The sequence below is a fragment of the Dromaius novaehollandiae genome, chromosome 2 (assembly GCF_036370855.1).
Source record: "Dromaius novaehollandiae isolate bDroNov1 chromosome 2, bDroNov1.hap1, whole genome shotgun sequence".
NCBI lineage: Eukaryota > Metazoa > Chordata > Aves > Casuariiformes > Dromaiidae > Dromaius > Dromaius novaehollandiae.
This window is the reverse complement of record NC_088099.1, coordinates 5,939,004-5,963,758: the sequence shown is the minus strand read 5'-3', so window position 1 is coordinate 5,963,758 and position 24,755 is coordinate 5,939,004. Positions and strand designations below refer to the sequence as shown.

The 24,755-nt window shown below is 47.0% G+C and overlaps 1 protein-coding gene across 2 annotated transcripts in view; it reads left to right on the top strand.

Moving 5' to 3' along the window:
* Positions 1-4,166: 4,166 nt before the first annotated feature.
* PLCD1 (phospholipase C delta 1) overlaps positions 4,167-24,755 on the top strand; it is a 60,541-nt gene continuing 39,952 nt past the window's right edge. The window contains exons 1-3 of one of the 2 annotated variants that reach the window (XM_026096556.2): positions 4,167-4,268; positions 9,019-9,459; positions 22,566-22,730. In XM_026096556.2, coding sequence (XP_025952341.1) covers positions 9,426-9,459; positions 22,566-22,730 — 199 coding nt within the window. In that variant the 5' untranslated portion in view covers positions 4,167-4,268; positions 9,019-9,425. Of the gene's footprint in view, positions 4,269-9,018; positions 9,460-17,166; positions 17,436-22,565; positions 22,731-24,755 lie in introns of those variants that run through there. The other variant, XM_026096545.2, reaches the window with a different exon arrangement.

Here is a 24,755-nt window from a genome sequence, read left to right as displayed (position 1 = left end):
TTTTGAACTGAAACTCTTCAATAAGCATCCACGACTGGTTTGTCAGGTTGTCTCCTGCTTCCACAGAGCAGCCCTTTTCACCTTTGATCTAAGGGGAGAGGAGATTCATGGCTAATATAAGCAGGAATGTGTCAGGTCTGAGCAAATTTTTGCAGAAACATTGTTGTCCGTAGGGATTCTCACCTTCTGCTCTGCCAGCCTCTCAATCAAGGATAGTTGTGAGTAAGAGGATGAGAAGGATGGAGTATTCAGGATTAAAGGATCACGAGATGGGCACAGGGCAGCTGACAGCATAATTTGGACTAGGTGGATGGGGGAAACCCTGAGGAGCTTAGGGAGGTGCCTCCTGTGCCACAAAATCAAAGGCAAGGCCCAGGAGACAGCTCCAGGGTTGTCTTTGGTCATTCCACAGACTACAGACTCTTAGCTGGGATCCTAGTAGTTGATGTTAGTAGCGCTTGTATTCTGGTTTTTAATTTCCGTGTATTGTTTCCACCGGCATGTCTACTTGCAGTTGCACAAATCGGGCCTCCCTTGAATGGAAAGGGGGTGTGCATCTGTGTGAAGGGTTTTCTGGTTTAGGTGCCCTCTAGCAGGAGCAGGAAGGAAATGAGTCATTCTACCTCTGTGCTTCGCCTGCACCAGGCTCACAGAGCTGACGAGGATGCATCGAAAAAACAATGAAATACTTCCTCAATGGGCAATTCTTATGGTTCTTTCTGTACCCTCTAATCCCCTTCAGGTTTTGTTTTCAAAAACCCAGCCAGAGGAATATGATTGCACTTGATTCTACCAGCCTGGAAATGTAATAACATGATTTTGGAAGTAGCAGTTGCACCTCTATATATAAACTTGAGTTGTGCTTAGCACGTACTGCAAAGGTTCATTATTCCGTCTGCAACAGATAAAAGATACAGCATGTGATCTCAGACTTCCCACACTAACTCCTTTAAGGCTGTTTACTCTGTCTGCTTTAAGATACTTTAGCATCTTAATTTGGTTCTCTCCATCCTCTTCAAAGGCTTCTCTTTCTTCATTGACAGTATATTGAATTGTGTTCCTAACTTTAATCTTATGAATTGCACCTAAACTAGATAGTGGAAGAGGATAAATTAGAGGTTATGAATACTCTTTTTGAATAAACTTGATGAGGTTTTACAAGTTCATCCTTTTACTGGTTTGGGAATTAAGTTTATCTAAAAATTAATCTAGTAATAAATTGTCACCTTGGCTGATTTTTTTTTCTTTTTTGGCCCCAAATGATTTCAGTATTAGTGTGTCTTTCTCTTTGTCTCACGTCTTACTTTAAAAGAGAAAGGCACATTAAAGATTAACACCAAAGGTGCTGGCCATTCTTTAGGACCTTAGGAGACACAGGAATTCCTTGTATACCTTCTGCAGAAGCATCTGCTCTGAACATGTTAACAATTCATATGCCCATTTAAGAAAATTGCCATACTCTTCGTGCTTATTTCAGATGGGGGTGGAGGGAGGTCTGATGTCAAGGAGCTTAAATGAATTCCAGTTTTAATTCTTTGGGATCAAAAATAAAAATACTTTACTGGTAACATCACTGTGATTACCCATGTTTCACACTGTGGAATCACAAGACCCTCATGAATGGCATAAACATATGGAGCATATACATAATAGGGTTTTCTAAAATTTAAGTATAACTCAGACTTTCCATATTTTCCAGGCACTTAAAGTTCATGTGAATCAGCTACACTGAAAAAAAATGCAGTTAGTTAATGATATGAACAATTGCATCTAATTATTATGATTATCCCAGTTACGGAGAATTAAGCTGACAGCTGAAGTATATTGCAAAGGCCCATTATGGCATTAATCATGAACCCTCCTCCATGCCTAGCTTGTACACACCACTGTCTTTGGTTGTAAAGAGGCAACGGTGCATGGAAGAAGAGATGCGTGTTGAGGAGGATGTCTTGGCCTAATGACTGTGGTCTTGCAAGGCTTGAAATATGCCTGCTAACCTGGATGTTGGTGGTTGTGATGCTCAGGGTCTCAGCTCCATTGCAGCCAGGGGTGTGTTTGAAGTAGCCTTTAATGGATAAAGATGGCAGGACCTTGGGACCAGCCTCCCTTCTATCTTCTTCCCTAATAGTGATGATTGCTCCAAGTAACCTTTTCATACCAGTGAGTCAGGTACATTACTAGATGTCCTAAAGAGGTTATTGCTTCTCCGTTCACGCAACATTAACTTCCTATTAATGGTCAGATTCACTAAATGATTCAGACAGTCGTAAATCAGTTGTCCAGTATTGTGGGGCTGCTTTGTGCTGTTACTGATGCACTGAACTGAAACGCTGATAAAACGTAGCCATTTAATTTTATATGGTGACATTTTCTTTGAGCGCCTCATTTGCGGCTAATATATGAAGTTTTGATGCCTTAAAAAAAACCCTGCATCCCAACCCTCCCCTCTGTATTGTTTAAGGATAACTGTACTTTTCTCTACAGATCTCTGGCAAAGATGTTTTGATTATCTCAGAATCAAAACATTTAAAGTTGGGGAATTCAATATTAGAGGGCTCACTTCAACCTAAAGCTGTTAAAGCATGAAAATGCACAAAAGTGAACCTCAAACACTTTCAAATCTATCTTGTAGTGACACAATTTAAGTGAACAAATATGAAATAAACCTTTCAACATAAATTAAAATTAATCTAAAGATGCAGTTAGTGAGATACTGAAATCATACCTAGTACAATTGGTCAGAGTTCAGATTATTTAGGTGTCTTTCTTATGCTGAACTTCCTACATTTAAAATGAGTGGTTTCGAATAAATAGAGAATTCCAGATCTTCTATCTCAAAATCTCAAGTTATCTCATAATCTCAATCCTTTGTCCATTTTCATAAAAGTTTTCAGTCTGAAATCAATGTGAGACTTGTTGGACTGGTTTAGCTGCTTTATACATCCCTGGGATCTATTGCTTTGTTTTTTGGTGCTGGTCTCCTGGACAAGAGCAACTGTTGCAATTAATGGTTTAAATTCAGATGTGTACTTCAACATCATTTAGTCTGAAGATACTCTGTCACGGTTATCCACAGTGATAAATGAGGAATCTGGTTGTCCTCGCTCTCTGAACTTTATGATACTGTGTTCAGTGTTAATTACAGTTCAGTCTTGCCTATAAACTACAGCAAATTACTTTGCAAGCAAAATTGTTGCATCCAGTGAGTCTTCCACATACCCAAATAATCTCATTGTTCTTGCAGAGTTGTAAATCCCATTCCTGAGCTTTTTGCAGTTTATCTCCTGTGGGAACCCAATCCTCAAAGGTGCTGAGCTCTGCCAGCTCCCATGGGGCTGTGAGCCTGCAACTTGCTTCTTGGAGGCAGAGCGCGGAGCCCTGCCAGGAGCCTGGCAGGAAAATCAGCCCACAGGGAAATGCTCCGTGGAGCAGATTCAGTGGCAGGATCAGTCCTCCAATTCCCAGACATTTCTCAGGCAGGGAAGGAAATGTTATCACAAGAACTGTGTCTACCTAGGGAAAGACAGTGCTGATTAAAAAAAAGAATAATGATGCCATTACAAAATGTGAGTCATCCACGTGATGGAAACTGGGATTCCAAATTGATTTTCAGACTCTGAGCAATTCTCAAAATGTGAGACAGTTGAGAATTTTACATTTTTCCGTCCATCTACTCACAGCTAATTACATCAGAGTTGGACACAGAGAGATCAGCTGATCTGAGCATGGCAAGAGACCTCCCTAACAGCTAAGCAATGGCCTAAAACAGTAAATAGAATGGGAAAAGGCAGAAAAAAAATGGTTCAGTGAGCAGCTGGACCATAACAGAAATATCTGAAAAATTCAGATCCCACTTCTGCAGTAATATGAACACTAACATGATGTTTTTCTTTGTGCTGGTTTCAGTAATACTTCTGCTGACAATCATGGGGAAAACAATATGTAGCTACTAAAGCTCCCTGCCAGGCAGATAATCGCAAAACGCTTCCTATGTTCCTGCCTCGTCATAGCAGCAGAAATCCTGCCTCCTTTTTTCAGAGCAAATACAGCACCTTCTTGTTATCTTCAGGAAAGGCAGTCGGGAACATTTCTGCGTGATGAGGAGGGTGTGTGTGAGAGTCTGAAAGGCAGAGGGAGCCAGGAGGCATCTGCTTCTTAGGAAATACTCAGTGATCGGGCTGCGTAGCATTCCTCTGAGATGAAAAAGTACTTCTTCCACAATTACACAAACACTTGAATCAGGCTTGCAGAGTGGAGCCGCTTGGCAGGTAAACCTCTGCTTTGCTCGGGATTTGCTGTGATTTATGGCTCGCCATTGAATCGAAACCCGGAGACGGTTTTGGCTTTGAACCCTGCAAATGCTCTGTGTGCCCTGGGCTGGGTTGTGTGTGCACAAACATTGCAGGAGAAGGCAACAGGGTGTGGGTGCATGTGAGACTGAGAAGGGACCTCACTGGCCTTGCACGGCACCGGTTCGGCGGGCGACCTCAGCACTGCTGTGTGTGGCTGTGTTGGAGGGTGGGTTGGAGAAGGATGCAGGTTCCTCCCCCTGCCATGCTGACACTGAACTCCTTCCAAGCTCGTATTTGTGGCTGGAGAACAAGTGTGTTAATCAAGGTGTGTCCTGGGTTTAGGACTTGGACCTTGTAAAATGTCATGGCACTACGGGCATCAGAAAAGTGGCAGCTTTGCTTTGGGAAGGTGCCATCAACTCTACCAGGTGTCCCCAGGACTAGAAATGCCTCTTAGTGAGCTCAGAAAATGATAGTATGGGTAAGAAAAGAGCTGAGTGCTCAAAGCGGGCTTTACAATTTTATTTTATTTTTTTGTTCAAATTAAATATGATTGTTTTTGTTTGATGGTGTGTACATTGGGGTTGGAGTATCTTTGATTGCAAGATGAATTGGTGCCAAGAAAAGGACTGTCTTAAACAGATGCAGCAAACTGCTGGGTGCATCTTGGTTTTTGCTGTCTTTGTGGGAGGGGAGGGGTCTTTTAGCCCAAGGCCACGCTGTGGCTGAGCCAAGCTAAAGGTGACATGGAGAAAACCAGCTGTGTGAGGCCTTTGTGCCTTCTTTAATCAGGAGGGGAAATATTGAGGAGAAAGGAGCAAAAACTGATAGGTTGCTCATTTCTTGAGTAGTGGCCAAGTTTGTGTTTCTTGCCAGCCCTAAGACAATTCTGGGGCTGAAACTTGGGTTTTGGAGCTTTGGGTCCTTTCCTCCCCTCTTCCTGTCTCGCCAGCACTTTGAGAAGTTCCCTTTAGTGCTGTATTTGGCTTCCAGGTCCAGTCCGATAGCTCCCGCCCGGCAAACCCAGACAGCACGCCCTGCGCACGGAGGCTGAGGAGCCGTGTAGCAGCTGCCTGCTCCTGGCCCTGGTTGAGGTGCCATTCTCCTATCATTCTCATTTCTAGCATTACTCCACTCCTTGATCCCCAACCTTGCTCTCCTTGGGAAGTGAGGAGGAGCTTAGGTCCAGGTACAGCCATGGGCAGCCTGGGACCGACGCGCTCAGGAATTCGGATCTGCACTCCGAGGAGCCCGGGGAGAAGGGTGTCAGAGTTGGGTGGCTGGGAGGCTGCAGTGAATTCCTCACATTCCTCCCTGGCCTGGCATGATGATTCAGAGAATAAAACCTGTGACAACAAAGGCAGGGGAGTAAAGCCGCTCCCCAGGTTTCTGAGAGCCATTAAATGTAATAACCTTCAGCACCCTGAAAGCTGGGAAACACCAAGGTGGGCTTGTCTGTGAAGTCGCTACTGGTGGGTGGCACGCGCGGGATGTCCTATAGGAATAAATCCAGCCCTTGCTGTAATAAAGTATTTGTGGAATTCAGGAAAACAGGTTTTTCTGTCAGGTTTTGCCTTCACTACTAAAAAGGTGTGCTTTTCCTGTAAACCAATCAGTGCACGGTAACTCACCTGCTGTAAAATCCTGGGGGAGGCAAAGCACTGTAATCTTTTCATGGGGTAAATAAAGCAATGCGCAGAGCATATGCATTCACCTCAACCAGTTACTTTGCAGTAAAACCTACAAAGTTTTTACAGCTCTGTTGTTATCTCTCTGTAAAAGTCACATTTTTAAAGCAGAGAAGGCTAACCTTCAGTGCCTGAAAAAGGAATTGAAATGGCACCTTACAGATGCCAAGACCAAACTGCTCAGACTAAATTGCATTTATTTAAATTTGATGCCTATCATTGATATTGCTTCTATGAGGAAAGACAGTATTATGCTCAAAACAGTGCTATTTAATTTAAATGATACCGAGCTCTTCCCTTCCAAGTCATGGTTTGACCTTGAAGATGAAAGGCCATAAAGTTGGGTGTGAATAAGTTGCTGGACATAGCTTAGGAGCAAACTGGAGCTGTGCTCAGAGGAGGGTAGAAGCAATCAGAAATTCAGACAGCTTTTAAAAGGTAAGTGAAGATACAGAAATAATCAGTGATGGCCTATCTTAACTACACGTTTTATTGCGAAGTGAATCACTTTCTCAGTTTTTCGGTACTGATAAAACTTTAGAAGTTTTTGAAGTTTTATCAATAATTTTAAACCTGTTGTCACCCAGGTGTGATGCTGGTTTAACTAGGCAGAGAAGGACCTGCCTTAACACACTATACCTTCTGCATCTGCCAAAGCCGAAACCTGGAATGCAGAGAGCGAAGTGAACCAAAATGAGGATCGGAGACTTAATTCATATGGGATTCTTAAATTGCTCTATTATTCCTAGAATATTGTTTATTAGCGGGATTTTTGCTGTTTACAGGAGCCCAATAGTGCCTCATGCCACCTTGGTTTCATTGTTCTTCCAGACGTATATGGGTTTCAGCCATGCAAAGGCAAAAGAAACCAAGGGCACATGACATGTCTGTAGTAGTATAGCTAAAAGTACTCTTGCCTTCTGAAACAAGGCTCTGATACGACCTGTGCTATGTGGTCTCAGCTTTTGAGTGTTTGTCGCAGGGTATCCCCAGCTCCAACAGCAGCTGCTGTGGTTTCTGGTGAATGCAAGGAGTGCAAGGCAGTCTGCAGGTGCCAGGCTTGCTCTGAGCACACAGGCAGGGTCAAGCCCATCATGGGTTTAGCAATGGTGATGCCTTAGCTTGGGTGGCAGAAAGGTGCTGTAGGGCACAAAACAGCCCAAATAGTGATGCTTTTGGCCACCTAGAGAAGCAAGAAGAGGGTTACCTAAGTAAGTGTAACCATGAAAAGTGAAAGAGTTGGGCAAGGTTTTGTGAATCCTCCTGACAGGCACCATTTCTGGTACCACTAGGTCTTGTCATGGAGAGGACAACATGGCAAGAAGGAAGCACATGTAGACACTATGAATCTCCATGGAGTGGTTTCAAATGCAGAGGATCATCTTCTAATCTCAAGAGATGATGTCAGAGAAACTCAGTCTCAGTCGCCAGCTGGAGATAGTGCGATAATGGTTGTGTTCACAGTGCTGCAGGGTCTTGGTGCAATCATGCCCGGAGCTGCAATGAAGAGACTGCATCCAGACCACCGTATTCTCTATTTCTGGGGCTAACATAGCTCCTCTCACATCTCCTCCGTGCTACAGAGGGCACAGGTGGATTGGAACCAGCAGGTGTCTAAGCAGTGTGGGATGCCAAGAAGATTGTGTTGAGCATGTGGGACACCGAGGGTCTTGTGTTGGGCAGTGTGGGATGTCGAGGGGCTTGTGTTGGGCAGTGTGGGACACCAAGGGTCATGTGTTGGGCAATGTGGGATGTCGAGGGGTTTGTGTTGGGCAGTGTGGGACACTGAGGAGCTTGTGTTGGGCAATGTGGGATGTCGAGGGGCTTGTGTTGGGCAGTGTGGGACACCAAGGGTCTTGTGTTGGGCAATGTGGGACACTGAGGAGCTTGTGTTGGGCAGTGTGGGACACCGAGGGGCTTGTGCTGGGCATGTGGGATGCCTGCCTGCAGTGGGGGCTATACGCTAGCTGAGGAGGGCAAAGGAGTTGCTATAATGCCATTTCCCAACACCACTTTCAGACTCTTTGCCCTGCTCTACCTTTCCTCCCAGGTGAAAACTATCCTGCCCTCATCACCTCTGCTTCACTGGAGTTTCCGGTCTGACTCATCCATTGGCCTCTCGCACCCTCAGTTCTGCACTCTGTTCTCTGGGCTGAAAGGGTGACAGGTTTTGCTGGCCTCCTCCAGAAATCTCCCTGCCTTGGGGCTTTTAAGAGGAATCTTCAGAGCCTGCTGGAGACTGACCTCACTCGCGAACACCCCCCCTGGGATGGTGCCCCTGTCCCAGCTGGTGTCTCTTGTCCGTGGGTCTGCCACCGGCACGTGAAGGGACAGCCAGGCTCCTGGCACGGAGGCACTAACAGTCCTAGTACCAAATTGTTTTTCTCCGTATGTCTCCCAGATGTGTTACTGTCACACTGGGACTTTTCGGTCTGTCTGTGGAGCTGCCTGGTTTACACCTGCGGAGGGACGAGGGCTTTGACTCCTCCGACCGCTCCACCAAGTGATTGCATCAAAACCATCCTAAATCACTGGAAACAGAACCAAACAGAACAATGACTAGAAACCTCCCCCCAACTGTTCAAGTAGAAGGAAACTGTATTTTCCCACACTGGATTTCCTCTCTTTCCCTCTCCCCCTTTGCCAACATCACCCTTCTACTGTTAAAAAATATCTAATTTAAGCGTAGGAGACAGGCTGTAGGGAATCAGCTCAACTCAGTCAGAGCCTGGGGACAGTGCGAGGGTTTTTTTCTGCTTTCTGTCTTGCTGTCTCAGTTGCAAAGCTTGTAACTTTTCTTCTGTTTGAGCTCCTGCCTCTGCGAGCATTTGTGGTTACAGCTCCTATTTCTATGCTGGCAATTTTTGACATACTTTTTTTTTTTCTTCTGTGAAAAGAAATATTATCCCTCCATCCCGGTCCCTAAAAGCCTTTTAGACCTAGCCCCCGGGCACTGGCTTCTGTTTAAGGCTTTTCCCTTGATTTGGGGGACTGTCGCCCCTGGGGATTAATTTCCAGCGCTCGGTGTCTTCTTGCAGGAAGGCAGCAGAGTGCGGCCGAAGGGGAGTCTGTGCCAGGCGCAGGGAAAGAGGCACCGCGTCGAGCGGCAGCAGGAGCGGGAGGCCGGGCCAGCGCGGTGAAGACAGCCAGATTTCAGCGGGGAGGAGCCAGGGCCAGCGCGGCGCTGGAGCTTGGGCGCTTGGCCTCAGTCGAGGCGCTGGGCAGGCGGCGGCGTGCGGATGCAGGAGGGAAATGCGTGAGGAGTCATAGCAGAGAGGCATTTCCAGCCACGGGGAAGGAACCAGCCTCTGAAGGGAGCTGACGGCCGGGATTATTGGAGCAGAAAGCCGAGGGAGCCTCGCGGGTCTGGCTGCCCCCGCCCCGCTCACATCTGGGCACAGCTGTTTCCTGGAGCTCTTCTGCAGCTGTACATTGTTTTGCAGCAATGGAATCGAATGGCAGCTTCCTCGCTTGCAACAGTAAGTCAGAGAAATGTTTTTATGTTTTAGCTCCCTTCTATCTCATCCCAGAGCTTTTTTTTCTCCTCCCTCCCCCTTGCCCTCTTTGCCACCCCAGTCCTCCCATGCAGCATGTAACCAATGTTACGGGAGGGTGACAAGTGATTTTTCTTTGTTATTAGGATTAACTGTGTTGGTAGGAAGAGTGTGTTGGCTGATGAGAGCGTGTGAGTCCTGAAAAGTTGATCCGAATCTCCTCCCCTTTTTGGTGAGACTGAGAGTGGGACGGATGCTCAGCTGGGTAAACTCTCGGGGCTCGGGGGAAGACAGCAGGGCTTGAACAGATCACCCCAGCTCAGGAGCTGCCTCCGAGACTCTATAATACTCAATAAAAGATAAATAATGATTCTAAAAAGGAAGGAATCCTTCCGGCCCTTCCAGTGAGTGAGATTTAGAAAGTCTCAATCAGTTCTGAGACTGTGAGGTTTGTCTCATAGACAGGTCAATCAAACATCCCTTATTCCCTGGTCTGACTGTAATATATTGATTTATTACCTCTTCCTTGTATTTTGCTCTGCTCTGCTATGAGCAGAAACAGTTCAGGGCTGTGCATGTCACAAATGGGTTGAAATGGGATGCTGAGATCCTACAGAAATGGGAAAAGTCTACAGTGCTTATTTTTTATTTTATGAGATTGTCGTTTTCTTAGTGTAGATATGCTATAAACAAAAATAAAAATAAAAATAATTAAATTAATAGAGCAATAAGTACTTGACCTAAATATAATCAGTTAGCATTACCAGGAGAAATGTGGAAAGACTCCCCCAGGCTCAAGAACTCTTCCTTTCTGATTTCCCCAGATGCTAGAAATCTGAGAGGAAGGTGAAACAGAGGTTAATGTTAATCTTTTTGTAGGTATAGCATTCATTATACATCCACTGGGGAAAGAAAGCTAGAAATACATCTGGAACTATTAAAATCTTTCCTATTCTGGCTTATAGGTTATTTTTCAGTGAGTATTATTTAGTCTTCTGGCATTAGGAACCGAACGGAATTCAGTGGCTGTTTGCTATTCTGTTTTCTTTTCTGAAGAGAAAAATATACAACTGTTGGATGAGCTAAGCTTTAAAAAAAGATTATTTACTGAAATTACTTGACACATAGGTTCACAAGTGCCAAAGTAATTTTGGATGCCCAACTACGTAGACAAAAAAGTTTCTCACATCTTTATTTGTTAGCAGGATCAGACTTGTGCTATCTAATTTCTCCGAAATTGCTTGGCGACTATGGTTTATAGATGTGGCTATGGCTGTATGCTGAGACTCCCTTTCTTTCCATCCATTAATATCTGTATTTTCTATGTCAGAACTAACCACATACCCCAAATTCTGTCTCAGTAAAATATTTGACAGTGAGTAAAAGAGTTCTTGAGATATTCCTGGGTAGCAAAAGTGCATTTTTACTGTAGATGAGAGTATTTGAAAAGTTTGCAGAGCTTTTGTTGACTCTGCATTTGGATGGAGATCTGAGACCTGGGATGAAAACTGAGCATGATCCCGTCCGTCTTCCGTGGAGTCAATGCAGCTTCTTTAATTTAGTAGTCTGTGCCTTTTATTTTGAACATGTTTGAGTCAACTGCATGAGCTTCTTGTTGCTTTTTTTTTTTTTTAATAAAGAGTCATCTACATGTATTATGCAATAACTCTGCTGGGCTCTGTAGGCTATTAATAAGATTTATCTTGACTCATGAAGCTGGCATGACCCTGAACTGGGAGCCCTTGTGCTCACAGAGATTATAGCAAGGCTAATTTGCACTATGCCTTATTCTTATACACTGCCCTCTTCATCTCGGACACTGGACACATTGTGCCGGGAGTGCCAGAGCCCCGCGAAGGGGACGCGCTCTGTGGCAGCCCAGGACCCGGGGCGAACATCAGCGAAGAAATCAGTAAGATCCTACACAACTGTCCGCTTCCTCATTCCTCCTGTCAGACTGTCACAAGGATTGACTTCTGCTTGATTTAAATTTCCAAATGAGTCGTCTCCACCTGCCCTTAGCTGGGAGTCCGGAGGAGTCTCCTTTTGGGACCTGCACCCAGGGGTGGAGATGCTGCTGGTGGGCATCAGCTGGGATCTGCTCTGATGAAGCTGGGAACATTGCTGCTCTCATTCACACCTGTTGAACAAAATGCTCCTTGGACACCCCACTTGGTGGAGGATGTTACCGATGCATTACACGGGAGGCTTTTGAGCCATAGGATTGCTACTAGTGCAGGAGAACTTGCCATAGTGACACTTAGCAGTGCATTAACGGTGCAAGCTGGCCCTATTTTCAGACAGGATAAATAAAAGTCGTCTTGGGACTTTTCTGTTTTTATACAAAGACTGCTAGATTTCCAGTCTGAGCACTGTTTTCAGTAAAACTGAAGCACACATTTGGTTTTAAGACCCTGTTGCCGGTGTGCAAGGCTCAAACACAGATGAGTAGGGGCAAATAGATGCTTCAGAAAAACAGATTATAATGAGGAATTGAGAGAGGGAGAAAAAGGAGCCGCAGTCACTTGTAAAACTACTGCAGGTAGCTGAGATGAAAGGATAAAGCCAAGTGCTGGAAGAAGCAAGAAGGAGACGTGTGTGGGGAAGAGATGGCTTGGGCAAGATCTGAAACTCTGCTGACTGCATGGGCAGCTGCGAGAGCCAAGTGTCCATGATGTGGGAGCAAAGTGTAGTTTCCCTCACATGGAGGTAGAAATATATAAACAGGTATTTATGAGGGAAAGCTGCAGACAAGCACATAGTGATTTGTGAAATAGCAGGTCAGGGGCTGTAGGGCCTTCCAGAAGCTCTCCTGGAGGACTGTTGTGGCACTACTGCTGGGCTAAACATTGCAATGCCCAGGGCAGACTCAGGTGTCTGTACGAAATCTTAGGCTTATAGGGATTGAGACAGGTGAATTGCACTCCGTCTTTCTGCTGGCATGTTTTCAGGGCATTGTAGACATCTGAATATAGGTGAGACTAACCCCTAGCCCATGCCTCTCCTAGGTCCTTACTGTAGGCTGAGGGTCTCAGTCCTTACTCAAGCCCACCAGGATGTAAGGCTGCAGACCTTGAGTTAAACAGGGAGATTTCACTTTTGCTTTATTCAGACGGAGCAGATTTTGCCACAGTTTCTTCTAAACTGAGATCCTCCAACATCCTTAAATGAGCCAATACAGAAAATGTTTCTGCAGAAACTCTCATGCCTTGGGCTGCCCCTCACATGGATGCCTTTAAAGCCCTTTGTGGAGATACACACAGCAAGTCTTGCTGGTTATTACTAGCTAAATTTAGAGTGCTGAAATTCCAGGCAAATCAATCAGGAAAAACAAAGAATAATTTTTCCTCATTTAACATAATTTAATTAACCCCTCCCCCTTCCCCCTGACCCACTGATACTGAATGGCGAGAGTAACCTGCATTGAGGCTGCGGAGAAAATCTTACAAGAAAAGCTGTAAGTGACCTAAAAAATGGAAACTGGAATCCACCTAAAATTAACTTCAGTTTTATGAAGAGAACATCTTCATTAACACATGCCCAGAAACATGACTTAACTCATAGCTAGAAGTTATGCAACAAAACTGCACAGGTGCTCCTCACTGTTGGTACTGGTCCTATCTATCAAGCTGGCATCCTCCTATTAAATTATTTTTCTCCCACCCTTTTCACTCTAACTCTTGGAAAAGCTGTAAGTTACTGTGGCCTGTGTGTTTTCTGGCGCCTTTTGCTCTGCACGAAGTCTCCCTGTGTGCCGTGGTGGAAGGGCCAGTGCCCTTTGGTCTGGTTTTGAGCTCCTGCTATGAACTTTAGTTAGGAGTTTTGCCTGGATTTCGTCAGGAGAACTCGGGAGACAGTGCTGGCTTTGGATGGGTCCCAGCCAGTGCTGTGTGTGGATAGAGGCATCCTTGGAATGACCCAGAGTGGCAGAAATATTTATGTAGATTTTCACAAATAAAGATCACACTCCAAACTGTCAGCAAAACATCTGAGCAGGCAACTTGGCTCTGTTTCTAACAGACAGGGCCAGGGCTCTGCACCACATCAGTGCACTCCCTGACATGGGTTTGGCCCATGCAAGCTAACATGCTCCTGGATGCTGATGGCACGGGCTAGAGACTCTTCCCAGTAGACAGGCTGGATATGGCCAGCCTATTTTGATGAAAGACAGCATAGCTGTGTGGACTGATCCAAGCAGAGCTAGAGAATGGGCTTCTCCTCCCAGAGACCTTACAGACTTGGCAAGACAACCGAAGCATAAGGAGCCTGTGGAATACTGGGCTGGGTCTCAGTGCACCAAAACCTACCCATCATGTGGCTTTTTGCCAGCATCCCAGCAGAGGAACGTTTTAGGCTCGGATTTGGAGGACAGCCATGACATGCTGCTTGCAGGGAACTCCTCCTATGTGAAACAGCAAGGTTCACCCTGCTGTCACTTGGCCGGACCTCTCAAGCACCCTGCAAGGGTAGCTGAGCGGGCAAGAAGAGCCAGCCTAAGGAAGAGACAGGCTTGTTGAAGTGGCTGCCTGCCTCGCGGAGACGCCCATTCTCAGTGTCACCACAAGGTGGAACTTGGTACATATCACATGGACTGAAGACGCATTCACGATAAACAAGCAGAAACATCTCTGGCCTGAGATGCCCCAACATTTATGGTCCCAGCACCCACTCCCTGCTCCTGGCTCCTGCAGAGGCAGTGAGAAGGGCAAAGCTGGTGCAGAGAGCCAGTGACATTTCTTGGTGGTGGGTAGAACCTGGCTAATTACACCAGGGATTTGGAAAAGCGCAGGGGAAACCAACCAATTTCTCTTTGCTTTAGAGCTTTGTGCTTTTCCAAACAGCCGCCACTGCCCAGCGCTGCCACTGGTTGTGCACTAAAGGTACCACCCGTCCTCGGTGTGCAGTGCTGCAGATGTAATGATCGTCAAACTTCATTTTCCATCAGGGAATAACACCCCAGCTAGAGAACTGCTTCTGAGGGCTCCATCACCCTAACGTGTGACGGCAGGTTGTTACGTCACTACAGACCAGCTGGCCCATGACTTTTCCAAACTGTCATTAATTCTGGGTGCAGCTGGATCGAGTGGTCTCATGCTTGCTGAGGACTGGGGATACATAGGGTGGGACCCTGCAGTTCTGGTGATGAACACTTTTGTATATAATCCTATGGAATTTCACTGAGGAGGAGCATGGGAGGGAAGCTGAAACTACAACATTGCTTCAGAAAAAAAATGTCATGTAAAATAGACGTCATTTCTTCTTGGTGACAAATACAGAGCAAGGCACAACCTCTTTAATGGGAAAAATGTCCTCTTAAAACGAGATGTGTGTGTGTGTTATGCAAGCTGCCAGAGGCCTTATTAATCACTGTATAGTAATTTACATCATGTGCCTGATGCAATGGGGAAGTGATGAGGTCACCGCCAGCATGGGTATTTTTCATTCCAGCCCCAAACTATCGCAAGTCTGGGCAAATGAGCAGCTGACTTCTGCCTTCTGCCATGTCATTTGTGGTGTGAAGTGTTTGGGGGTTGCCTAAAGGTGGTGGCCGTGGGGAGACTGGTTCCAGCCCTAAAGAGCTCAAAATCAATCTGCTTCTTCCTTTGTGAAGTGGTAATGGAGCTTCCTGAGCTCCTTTGCACAGGGATGTGATGGAGATTAATTCATGGCTTTTCTGGAAAATTATCTGAAGAGCAGCCTGAGCATTATTAGTTTTCTCACACAGCCCATTTCCTACCAAACTCTCCAGCCTTTTTTTCTCTTTCAAGTGCCTGTTTCCTTGATTTCAAAGCACTTTGCTAAACTGTGCGACCACGTTCTGGCATTGATTTGTGTTTGCTGCATGAGTAACCCAGCTGGAATCGATAGGATGATTATCAAAGCCCTGCTCTCGGTGCATGGACGTGAATAACTCTGCTCATGTGACTGGTACCATTGATCTCGGTGAGGTTGGTCATATGGATAAAATTGTGTGCTTGAGTCCTTGCAGGCTTACAGACCTAGTGAGGTGTTATCTGAGCAAGGGTGGGAGAATTTATCCTGAAGCCATTTGCAGGAATCACTTCCTTCAGCACAGGCGTGTGACACCCTGTCATGTAACATGTAGCAGTACCAGAGAATGGCCTGTAACATGCAACATCACACATATTCATCAGGTGTCGTTTATGAGATATTCCAATGTCTTTAAGTGACCTCCAGACCATAATAAATCCTGATCCGTTGTTTCCCAAAGGAGGGTGTTTCTAGCCTGATGCTGTCATCTTTGTTTTAAAAACAAACTGATGTTCCTGCCTTCACTCTCCAAAGCCCTAATAACAGCACCACTTCCAATTCTGGAGACCTGCCCAAAGTCAGTAAGTGCCTATCCTGTGCTTTGCGTGTGCGCAGACTTCGGGGATGAGTACAACAAAATGTTCTCTGGGAGCCTGGGAGGCTCTGAGCAGCGATGCTTCTGGCGCTGCTTGTAGGAACTAACAGGAAAACGAGGCAGAGGGGCTCAGCGTGCTCCTGAACGGATCCCTGTGGGAGACTAGCTGCTGCTGGGCTGGAGAGCTGGATGCACAGAAGCAAACTATTTTGCCAAAATGCAAGTATGGGAGATGACTCTCTTCCCCACTCCTTAAATAGATCAGTTCTCTCCAGCGCAATGTGAAATATGGGAAGTGCTTGGAGTCTGCTAGCTAATAAATATATCGTCTTGCCATTGCATCATGCTGCTCACCTCCTCGCCAGGGCAAGAGCGAAGCCCGCAGCTCCCTGGGGAGCTCTGCAGAAATTACAGCTCCAACATCCAACCCTTGTACACGTAGAGGGGTCAGAAGAGATGGGAGGTGTTTCCTCAAAGGCCTGCCTGCTGCCCGGCTAGAATATTTGGCAAGAAAGCATCCAGAAAGTACCCTTATTCTCCTGTTCTGACCGTGGTTTGTAGTTGCTCTGTGTAAATAAGGCACGGCTGCCTTGTACTGCTGTGCCAAGACCATGCAGAGGCCCTGCCTCATCCCCAAGGAGTTTCGTATATGAGGCATATGTCAGGGATAAATTTTTTCATCCAGATCTGTGAGCATTGGTGTGGCTTCCTGCAAAGTGGGTAGAAAGAAGGGGAAATTGGGTTCGGCTAGACACGTGCAGAGGCACCTTCCACCCTGAGTTATTCTGTGCATTCGGTGGCTCGTTACAACCACTGATGGAGACTTTTCCCTGTGCCAAACTGCAGTATAAATTTGGATTACAAGCACAGCGTCAGAGCTGGGCTGAAAGGCAGGGTGAGTGACTCACCCGAGTCACACAGGAAATCAGTGGCAGAGAACAGGCTCGCAAGTGCCTTAAGAAAACGCTCTTCTCTAGCCGGATGAAAGAAAATTAAAACACTGTTTACAAACAACTTTCGGGCTACACCAGCCCCGGCTAAAAGGTGCTTTCAGCCTCCTCTTCACATTTTGGAGGCTACTAGCTGCACAGCAGAGCAGCCAAGGTCTCTCGTGCGTGGGCACCTCTAGGCAGGTGGTGGCAGATGACAAGTCCTAGCTGACCAGGGGCACGAGTGACATTTGGGAACCCTCCAACCCCTGGAAATGATGCGCAGAAGTTGTAAGACTGTAAGAAAGCTTGCTCCTTCTACCTGGGCAGCTGCCAGCAGGCACCTGGGTGTAATTTCGCAGCCAGTGCGCGCGGCCGGTGAGCAAGTGGGAGGCGAGACTTCCCACGGTCCCACCCCCGCCGGCCTCTGCCCTCCCTCCGCTGCTCCTGCTCGGCTTGACACCGCACCGCCGGGGCTCCTGGATGCGTGGGAGCCCCTCGGGGGCTGTTCGGGCCCCTGTCCCTCCCGGCACCCGGTGCCTTTCCCCGACCCCCGCGCCGGACCATGCAGTGCTTCCGGAGGCAGCCGAAGCGCAGCGTGTCCCAGGAAAACATCCTGCGGGAGCAGAGCCGCAGAGTGGCCGCGCTGAACGGCATCAGGCTGGGTAAGGGGCAAGGCGGCCAGGTCCTCGGCGCTCCCGCACGCTGGCGGCTGCTTCGTTTCTGCTGCTTTTCTCTGCAAAGAAGCACCGCTCCACCCTAAAGGCAGCCCAAGGTTATTTTTAAACTCCTGAGGTTTCTTTTCCTTTCCTTTACCACCCTCCAGATGTTCAAACCACTGTGTTTGAGGCATCAAAGAAGGTGGGACCTTCCTGGCAAAGGGTTGTTTTCCAAATCTCCTGCTGGGCTTTCCGAGCTGCTGCCGACGGCAGGGTGTTTGGGTATGGCAGTGCCCTTCTCCTGCCTGGTTTTCGGACTTCTCGGTGGTGCGTTGCCAGTTGCCATTAGAGCCTGAGGAGCCACTCAGAGGGCTGCAGTCAGCGGATGAAAAGAAACAGGAAACCCAGGGAGTTTCATAACTTCTGCGCCTGGCTCTGAGCTGGGTCCTGCTTGCTGGAGCGACGGCCCAAGTGGGCAGGTGGAAATGGAAAAATCTTCCTTTGCCCACGGCAGTTCTTTGGATTTTATCCGAAAGGCTTGCTGCCTTTAAAACTGGCAAGCCTGAGTTATGTCTGGTCTTAAACGCTCGGTGGAAGAGGGGGAGCAGGCAGGGAGAGGCTTGTTTTATAGCAGCTGTAAATTAACGCATTTATGCCAGACCTGCAGATCTGCGAGTGAGCAATGCAGAAATACAGATTATCGCTGTCTCCTATAAACATGGTCCAAGTATCTCCCTAGTGAGCTCAGAGTCTATGTGCTACTGTGACAGCCCGTGTTTTATTCTGTTTCCTGCTTGCTGTAAACCTGGGATGGATAATGCAAGGGCTAAAATTTTTGGTGTCTTAGTGTCTAAAGCTTCTTTGTGCAGGATACTAATTTCATGTTCACTTCAGTGCTGTGTGCTTAAGGCTCTCGTATCTTTGTCAAAGGCAATCTTCACTCTGAACTTCATGGTATGCTAAATATATTCAGTTCACAAAGTGTGTGACTGAAATTTGGAGGAGGGGAGTGACCCTTGAAGTGTACGTGGCAATTTTGGATGCAAATATGTATTTTGTATTTTGTAGAGTGTGCTAAGCAAGATGCAGCCCTTCCACATGTTTCAGGCAGGATTCAGCGTGCCGATTGCCCTTCTCGTGTCCAGTGTTGTTTTATAATTGGAAACCAAAATCCTTGTCCCACTGCACAGTGTTTTTGGATCTTTAGATGTGTATGACAACTCAGCTTTCTCTCGAACAAAAGCTTCTACATCTGTGAAACATAGCTTGGCAGAGCAAACCTCATCCACTCAGTGGAGTGTTAGGGGGTGACTCAGGAGTAAAGCCTGAAATGAGAACTGGGAAAAGATGTTTTTTGGGGAAAGCAGTTCAAATGACCATCTGAGAGTATTGTGCCACTGATACCTCAGCGGTGTGTGTGCTTTCTGTATTACCAGATCGGAGCCTCCTATTTCATCTCTGACCTAGCCAAGTGCTATTATCTGCCTTTCAGACTGGAACAGAGGGGTGAAGGGACTTGTCCAATGTCATCTAAAGAGTCTGCTTGGAGCTTGGTGTATGAGGCAGGATCCAAAACAGTAGCCATCCTTGCAGGCTGGTTTAGTCATCTGAAATTGAACTCCCACTGAGCAGGCCTGAGACACCGAGCAGGCCTGAGACGTGCCTTGCCCACCGAATTAACAGGACCCCCACTGTCTTCTGGGCCCAGCTATGGCTGGTTTAGTCTGTACGTTGGGTCACTGCCAGCAGAGGTCATCTCTGGGTGACTGCTGCCTATCCGAAAGGCCCTGGTGGGGTACCAGCTTCTCACATCAAGGGAATGATGGAGCTGCTGACACCCACCATGTCCTCTCCTGGCCAAACCCGTCATTTCCTGGAGGTGGACATGTCTCTGTTCCCGCTCTGGCTTCTCCATCTGCCCTCTGACTCAGGCTGCCTGCAATCCTTGATCTTTGTCATGCTTTCACCACACACCTTCTTTCTTCATCTTTCCCTTGTGCTCTTTCAAAGTGCCATGGCCTCCTTTGCTAGGTCATTTTACCTGAGTGGTGTCTCACTGTTAGAGTTCAGCTGCAGCTGGAGGCTCAGGAAAACAAAAGCATGAAGCTGTCAAGCCCTTTCTTGAGCAGTGATGTGTATTAAACACCCAGAAGGATGCTCCTAGCTGGACGTGATGGCTCCAGGATGTATTATTGTCATTCAATTCTTCTCTCTCATGGAGAGCCCTGAAGCTGGCACTGGAGGCCAAGTAGCTGGTTGAAGAAGAGGCTGGATGCCCCAGCGTGCCTTCCTGCTGGCCTGGTCCGTAGGCACGTCAGCCAAGGACAGGTGAGAGGGCTGCTCCCAACCCATGGTTGGATCGTCTGAAGAAGAAGAGCTTCAGTCCATGCTAATGCACTGACTGAACTGTGCTGGCTAGCAAGATGAGGGGCTCTCAGCTCCTGCTGGTTTCCTTCCTGTGTGGATCTGGCCTGGAGGAGAGGAACCTGCCCTTGACCACTGCCTGTGGCCATTCAGCTTTGCCTGTATTACCTGATCTTCTCACGGGGAAAATGTGGCCTTTATGTCCATGATAAGCCTACTGGATCACGCCTTTATGCTGCAAGTCCCTACAGCAAAGGCAGTCCCCTTTCCTGTAGCACCAAACACTGACAGCATAGCCCATCGTTGATGCTGCTCTTCTGTATGTTCAGTGTGGCAGCACATGCTGCGGTGAGCATCTGTGTAATGAACCATTTCACAGTTGATGGGGATTTCTCATTACAAATTTATGTACATAGGCACCCAAAGGAATTGATGGCTTTCCTACTTTCCTGCTCATGTCACCCTCGGACGACTTATCGTCCTCCTAGTCCTGTAACAATGCCTCACGTGGCTGCAATCTGAGGAAAGAGAGGGAAAAAGGCCAGGAACCAGAACAGAAATTTTGTGGGTGAATACAGACAAGGAAGGAATTTATCCCCTTAATCTTGAGGGATACCAGAGTAGCATTAACTAAGCCTAAACCTGTTACCTTCTCTGCTCAGAAGACCCTTGCCTTGGCAGAGGAAGCCTCGACACTGCAGCTCAAGAGACCCAAGGCCATGCGATGCCGCCATGGTGTCTGCTCTTCCCCCGGGTGGTCTGGCCTCTTGTAGACCTGAGAGTTTGCTTGAACCTCAGCAAAACCAAGGGAGTCCCAGATCCCATGGCTGGGGTCAATCTTTTATCCTTCTGTGCTTTCAGAAAGTCAGATTTTTCTTTCTTTCTGTGACTTTCTTTCTGACGTTTCCAGAAGTGTTCATATCTCCCTCTCGCATCTCCTCCAGACCAGACACTGCAGCTGAGAGGCCCAGGGGATACTGTAGCTCAGGCAGGTGTTTAATTAATGAGATAGCTAATTAAATGTAAAGGAAAGAGAGGCCACAGCCACCTTTCCAGGATCTCCAGCTCCTACTGTGCTGCTTTTCTACTCTTGACACCTCAGCCAGGCTCAGCTCCAGGCCTGCTCTGAGGCAACTTCAAAACCAGGAAAGTGGCCTGAGGTCCTCAGTGGGTAAGCACTAGACAGCCCTAATAGTGATCTATGACAGAGATCTCAGGCTTTTTTTGGCAGTCTAAAATTCTCTCTTTGAGCCAGGCTATCCCAAGTAAAGTACATGGTGCTGCTCTTTTGCTGCTGCAGCCATGACCCACCGTGGTACTCTGCAGCCCACCGACTACCCCACCTCTGGGATCCAGCTCCGTGGTGGGTGTCTGGGGTTAGGGACAACTCTTGGACCTCATGCTGGGTCTTGCTTTTTAAGCGGGCCTGAAGTGATGCTTGGTGGCTTACTACTTTGCCCAGCTCAGACAGCAGTAACTCAAGGCAGCTGTGTCTTCCAAAGAGGAAAAAGCCAATGACACAGGGGAACGTTGCACTGTGATATAAATGTTTTTACATAGATTGGCTAACTTGTGTTTCTGTTTTGTGTGACCCTGCACTATGTTTAAGCAGCACTGGGAAATATTCCAGGAAGTGAGTGGCAGGTGGCTGCAAGTGGCTAAGTGATTATTAATGACAGTTGTTTGCATCATCAAGATAAGGATAGCAAAAATCCCATTGAATCAGGACATGTTTGGCAAGCGCTACAGAGTTCAGTGGTGTTGCACCAGCTCTGAAACAGCCCTTCATGCAATGTCAGAGAGGCAAGGTGCCTATTACTGAGAATGCAAAACATGTTTCTCATGTTTCGTTCTCTTGCCCTCCCCAGCCCACATGCTCCAGATCTCTAATTAATGGTTGGTTTAAGGGACTGATTCTCCAAGGTAGTTAGGTATGTAGAAATCATATACCACTGAGATATTCAAAACTGTAGGAGGCTAATTCTCTGTTTTGAAAGTCATGGTAGATGCCTGATGCCTGTTTAGATGTCTAAGTGCCTTCCAGAAGCTAGTCTAAAATGAGAAATCTCTGAAGTTCCTGGGACCAGAAGGTCTGGCTATTATTACTTTGCATTGCGGTGACCGATAGGGTAATAAATGTAAAGGGCCTCTTAGATAGTAGGTGGACAAAGAGGAGAAGACAGTTGCTACTTTGTAGATGTAATGCTGCCTGTCACCAACTTGTTTATGTATGTCGTAATCTTCGACATTGATCTTTGAAATTCCCTGGGTGGAGTGGAGGGGACTGTTTCCCAGAGAAGGAAGAGAGGGAACTCTATGTATTCCTGTGTGACTGCCAAAGGAAATCCGTGATAGAATAAAGCTGGTATCTCTTGAATTTCCTGACAGCACTTTAATTACAAATTACACAGCTTTCCTTTGTCTGCTTTTATTGTTTTATTGTTATTATGTTGTTGTTTTTGTTCTGTCCTATGGTTACAATGTGTTTGCTGAGAAGAAGATATTTTATGTTTATAGACCAGCTGGGAATTCTAGCATGGAAATCTTTTGGTTACCTCCATCTAAGAATACACAAGGAGTCTGCCTCTATTGTGAGCATAAAATGTTGTGTAGCAGATTTCTGGGTCTCTCTGTTCTGCTGTGCTCTCCAGAGCCGGCTGCAGTGCAGTGGTCTGTCTATGTATTTGCCTGTAATGTTCCTATGAAGGAAAAACCCTGTGTACATTATTTCTCGTGTTGACTCCTGTAACCTTATCAATGTTTTCTCCGCAGGCCTAAAAGATGACAAGGATCTGAAGTTCCTTCTGAAAGGCAGCCAGCTGATCAAAGTGAAGTCAGGTTCTTGGAAAAAGCAACGGTTTTATAAGCTCCTGGAGGACTGTAAAACCATATGGCAGGAATCAAAGAAGATGCTGAGGACTCCGGAGTCACAGACCTGTGAGTATCCTTCCCTTCACCACAGGCCTTGGGCACTGTCTGCAGAGGAGGCTGGGGTGAACCAGGACCTTTACCCTTGCAGTGAGGAGGCAGGGGTTGGAGCAATGGGGCCAGATCCTTCACACCTTGGTACCACACAAGCCGAGACATGGCGTCAGCTGTGAGACAGCTGGGAGGAATCTGCTAAGTTAGGATTGGCCACATTTACCAAGCTCATGAGCTACCACTCAAAGATGTCATGGAGCAGAAGAGTAGGAATCACAGGGGCTGCATGGTGTGACATGGCATGGCATGGCATGGCGTGTGGAGGGAAAGCCACGCCAATGGCAGGTGGGACCCAACTGTTGAGGAAACGTCATGCTGGGGCATTGGGTGATGCTGGGCTCAGCAGCGCTGCCTCATTTCCTCCCCAGTGCAAGAGTTCAGGTTACTCAGGTGTCCCCTTGGTGGTACAGGCATCATGCTAGATGTGAGACTTGGTCTGAGCATCTGCAGTATTGTACAGTGAATTTTGGCTGTTGGTGTGGGCTCTGCCAGGACACCTCTTACCTGTCCTGCAGCCCCTAGGAAAGCAGGACAAGGTACAGGCTGGTATTGAAGCCTCACAAGGAAACCACACAGATACGGACATCCAAGGGCTTGCAGATGTCTTTGGAAAGGAAAGACTGTTCTCATCCTTATCCTGGAAATTCAAACCCCACCCCACTGCTGTCCATGGAAAAAGTCCAGATACAACAGTCACCATTGCATGAACAGGGAAAAACCATCACCCAGCTTGGGACCGTTATTACCCAGAGACTTCTAGTTCCTGCTGTAAAGTCAAAATGGAAGTGTCAGACATCAACAGTGGCAGAGGGAAAGGAGGACACTCATTACAACAGTGGGATCAGACAAGTTGTCTATCTATTTGTATCTGTTTTCTGCATCTAGTATTTTTCTGCCATATTTCTCTGTCACTGATCATCACGGGCTGGTAAAGCCAGGAGGTAAAAGAATAATACAGGATATATTCTTAGCATGCTGAAATGTGAGAGCACCCTGTCCCAGTTATTTACACAATTTTTTTTGCAACAATTAAATTTACCTAAATAAGGGGTGGGTCTTCCAAATTACCCCCACTCCTACAAGCAGTGTCGCTGAGATGTATGAGATCTTCAGCAGGAGTAGTAAGGTAGCAGGGCAAAATATATTTGGTTTATAACCTTGACTTTGCCACACTTTTCTCCTGTGACCTTGGGCAGCTCATTTAATCTCTTTGTGCATCTTTCCCCAAGCTTCACACCATTTCCTTTCTCCTCCTCTACCCAGCTATATGGTGGAAGGCTTTGGATGAGAGGCTGTTCCTTTTTGTGTGTTTCCATGTCCAGCACAGCAGGGCCCTGAACTCAGCTAGGCCATTTAAGTACGAATGTGATAAACCATAGTAGCAACAACAAACGCGAAGGCCTTAGTGAGCATTTGCTCCCTGTGAACGCCTGCTCTGTTGAGCTCTGTCCTGTTTGCAGCTGAAGTCCTTGCCCAGATAATGTCTTGTTACAAAACAAACAAGGGTGTGCGTTGAGAAGGAAGGACTTTCTGAGCTTTCTTTCCCGTGCCAGAAATCTCCAAATTATGGGGGCTGAGAGCTCCTCCAGCTACAACCTTGCCCCCACCTCCAATCCTCTGAAATAAATGCGCAGCCAGCAGCTCCTTGCGACGTGGCTGCAGGGACCTTGAGGCTCGCCTGGAGAAGCCCTGTTCGAACCCATTGCCTCCCTCTCCAGGGCAGCGGCACAGAGAATTGCACCAGCTATAATTTATTATAGATTGAGTTACAATAAGAGCCCTGCAGCGAGGTCAAATCCTTTGAGCTGGGTGTTGCACACAGGCTGGGTATGTGTGTACGTGGGAAGTTACTGCGCGGTCAGCAAGGGTGTGGATTTACAGCACTCAAGATACCTTGTTAGCTGGTGGCAACTAATGTAGGTTGCTGCATTGCTGGAGATGGAGTCAGTGACACTGTGGGAAGGAGAACTTGCTGTGCCC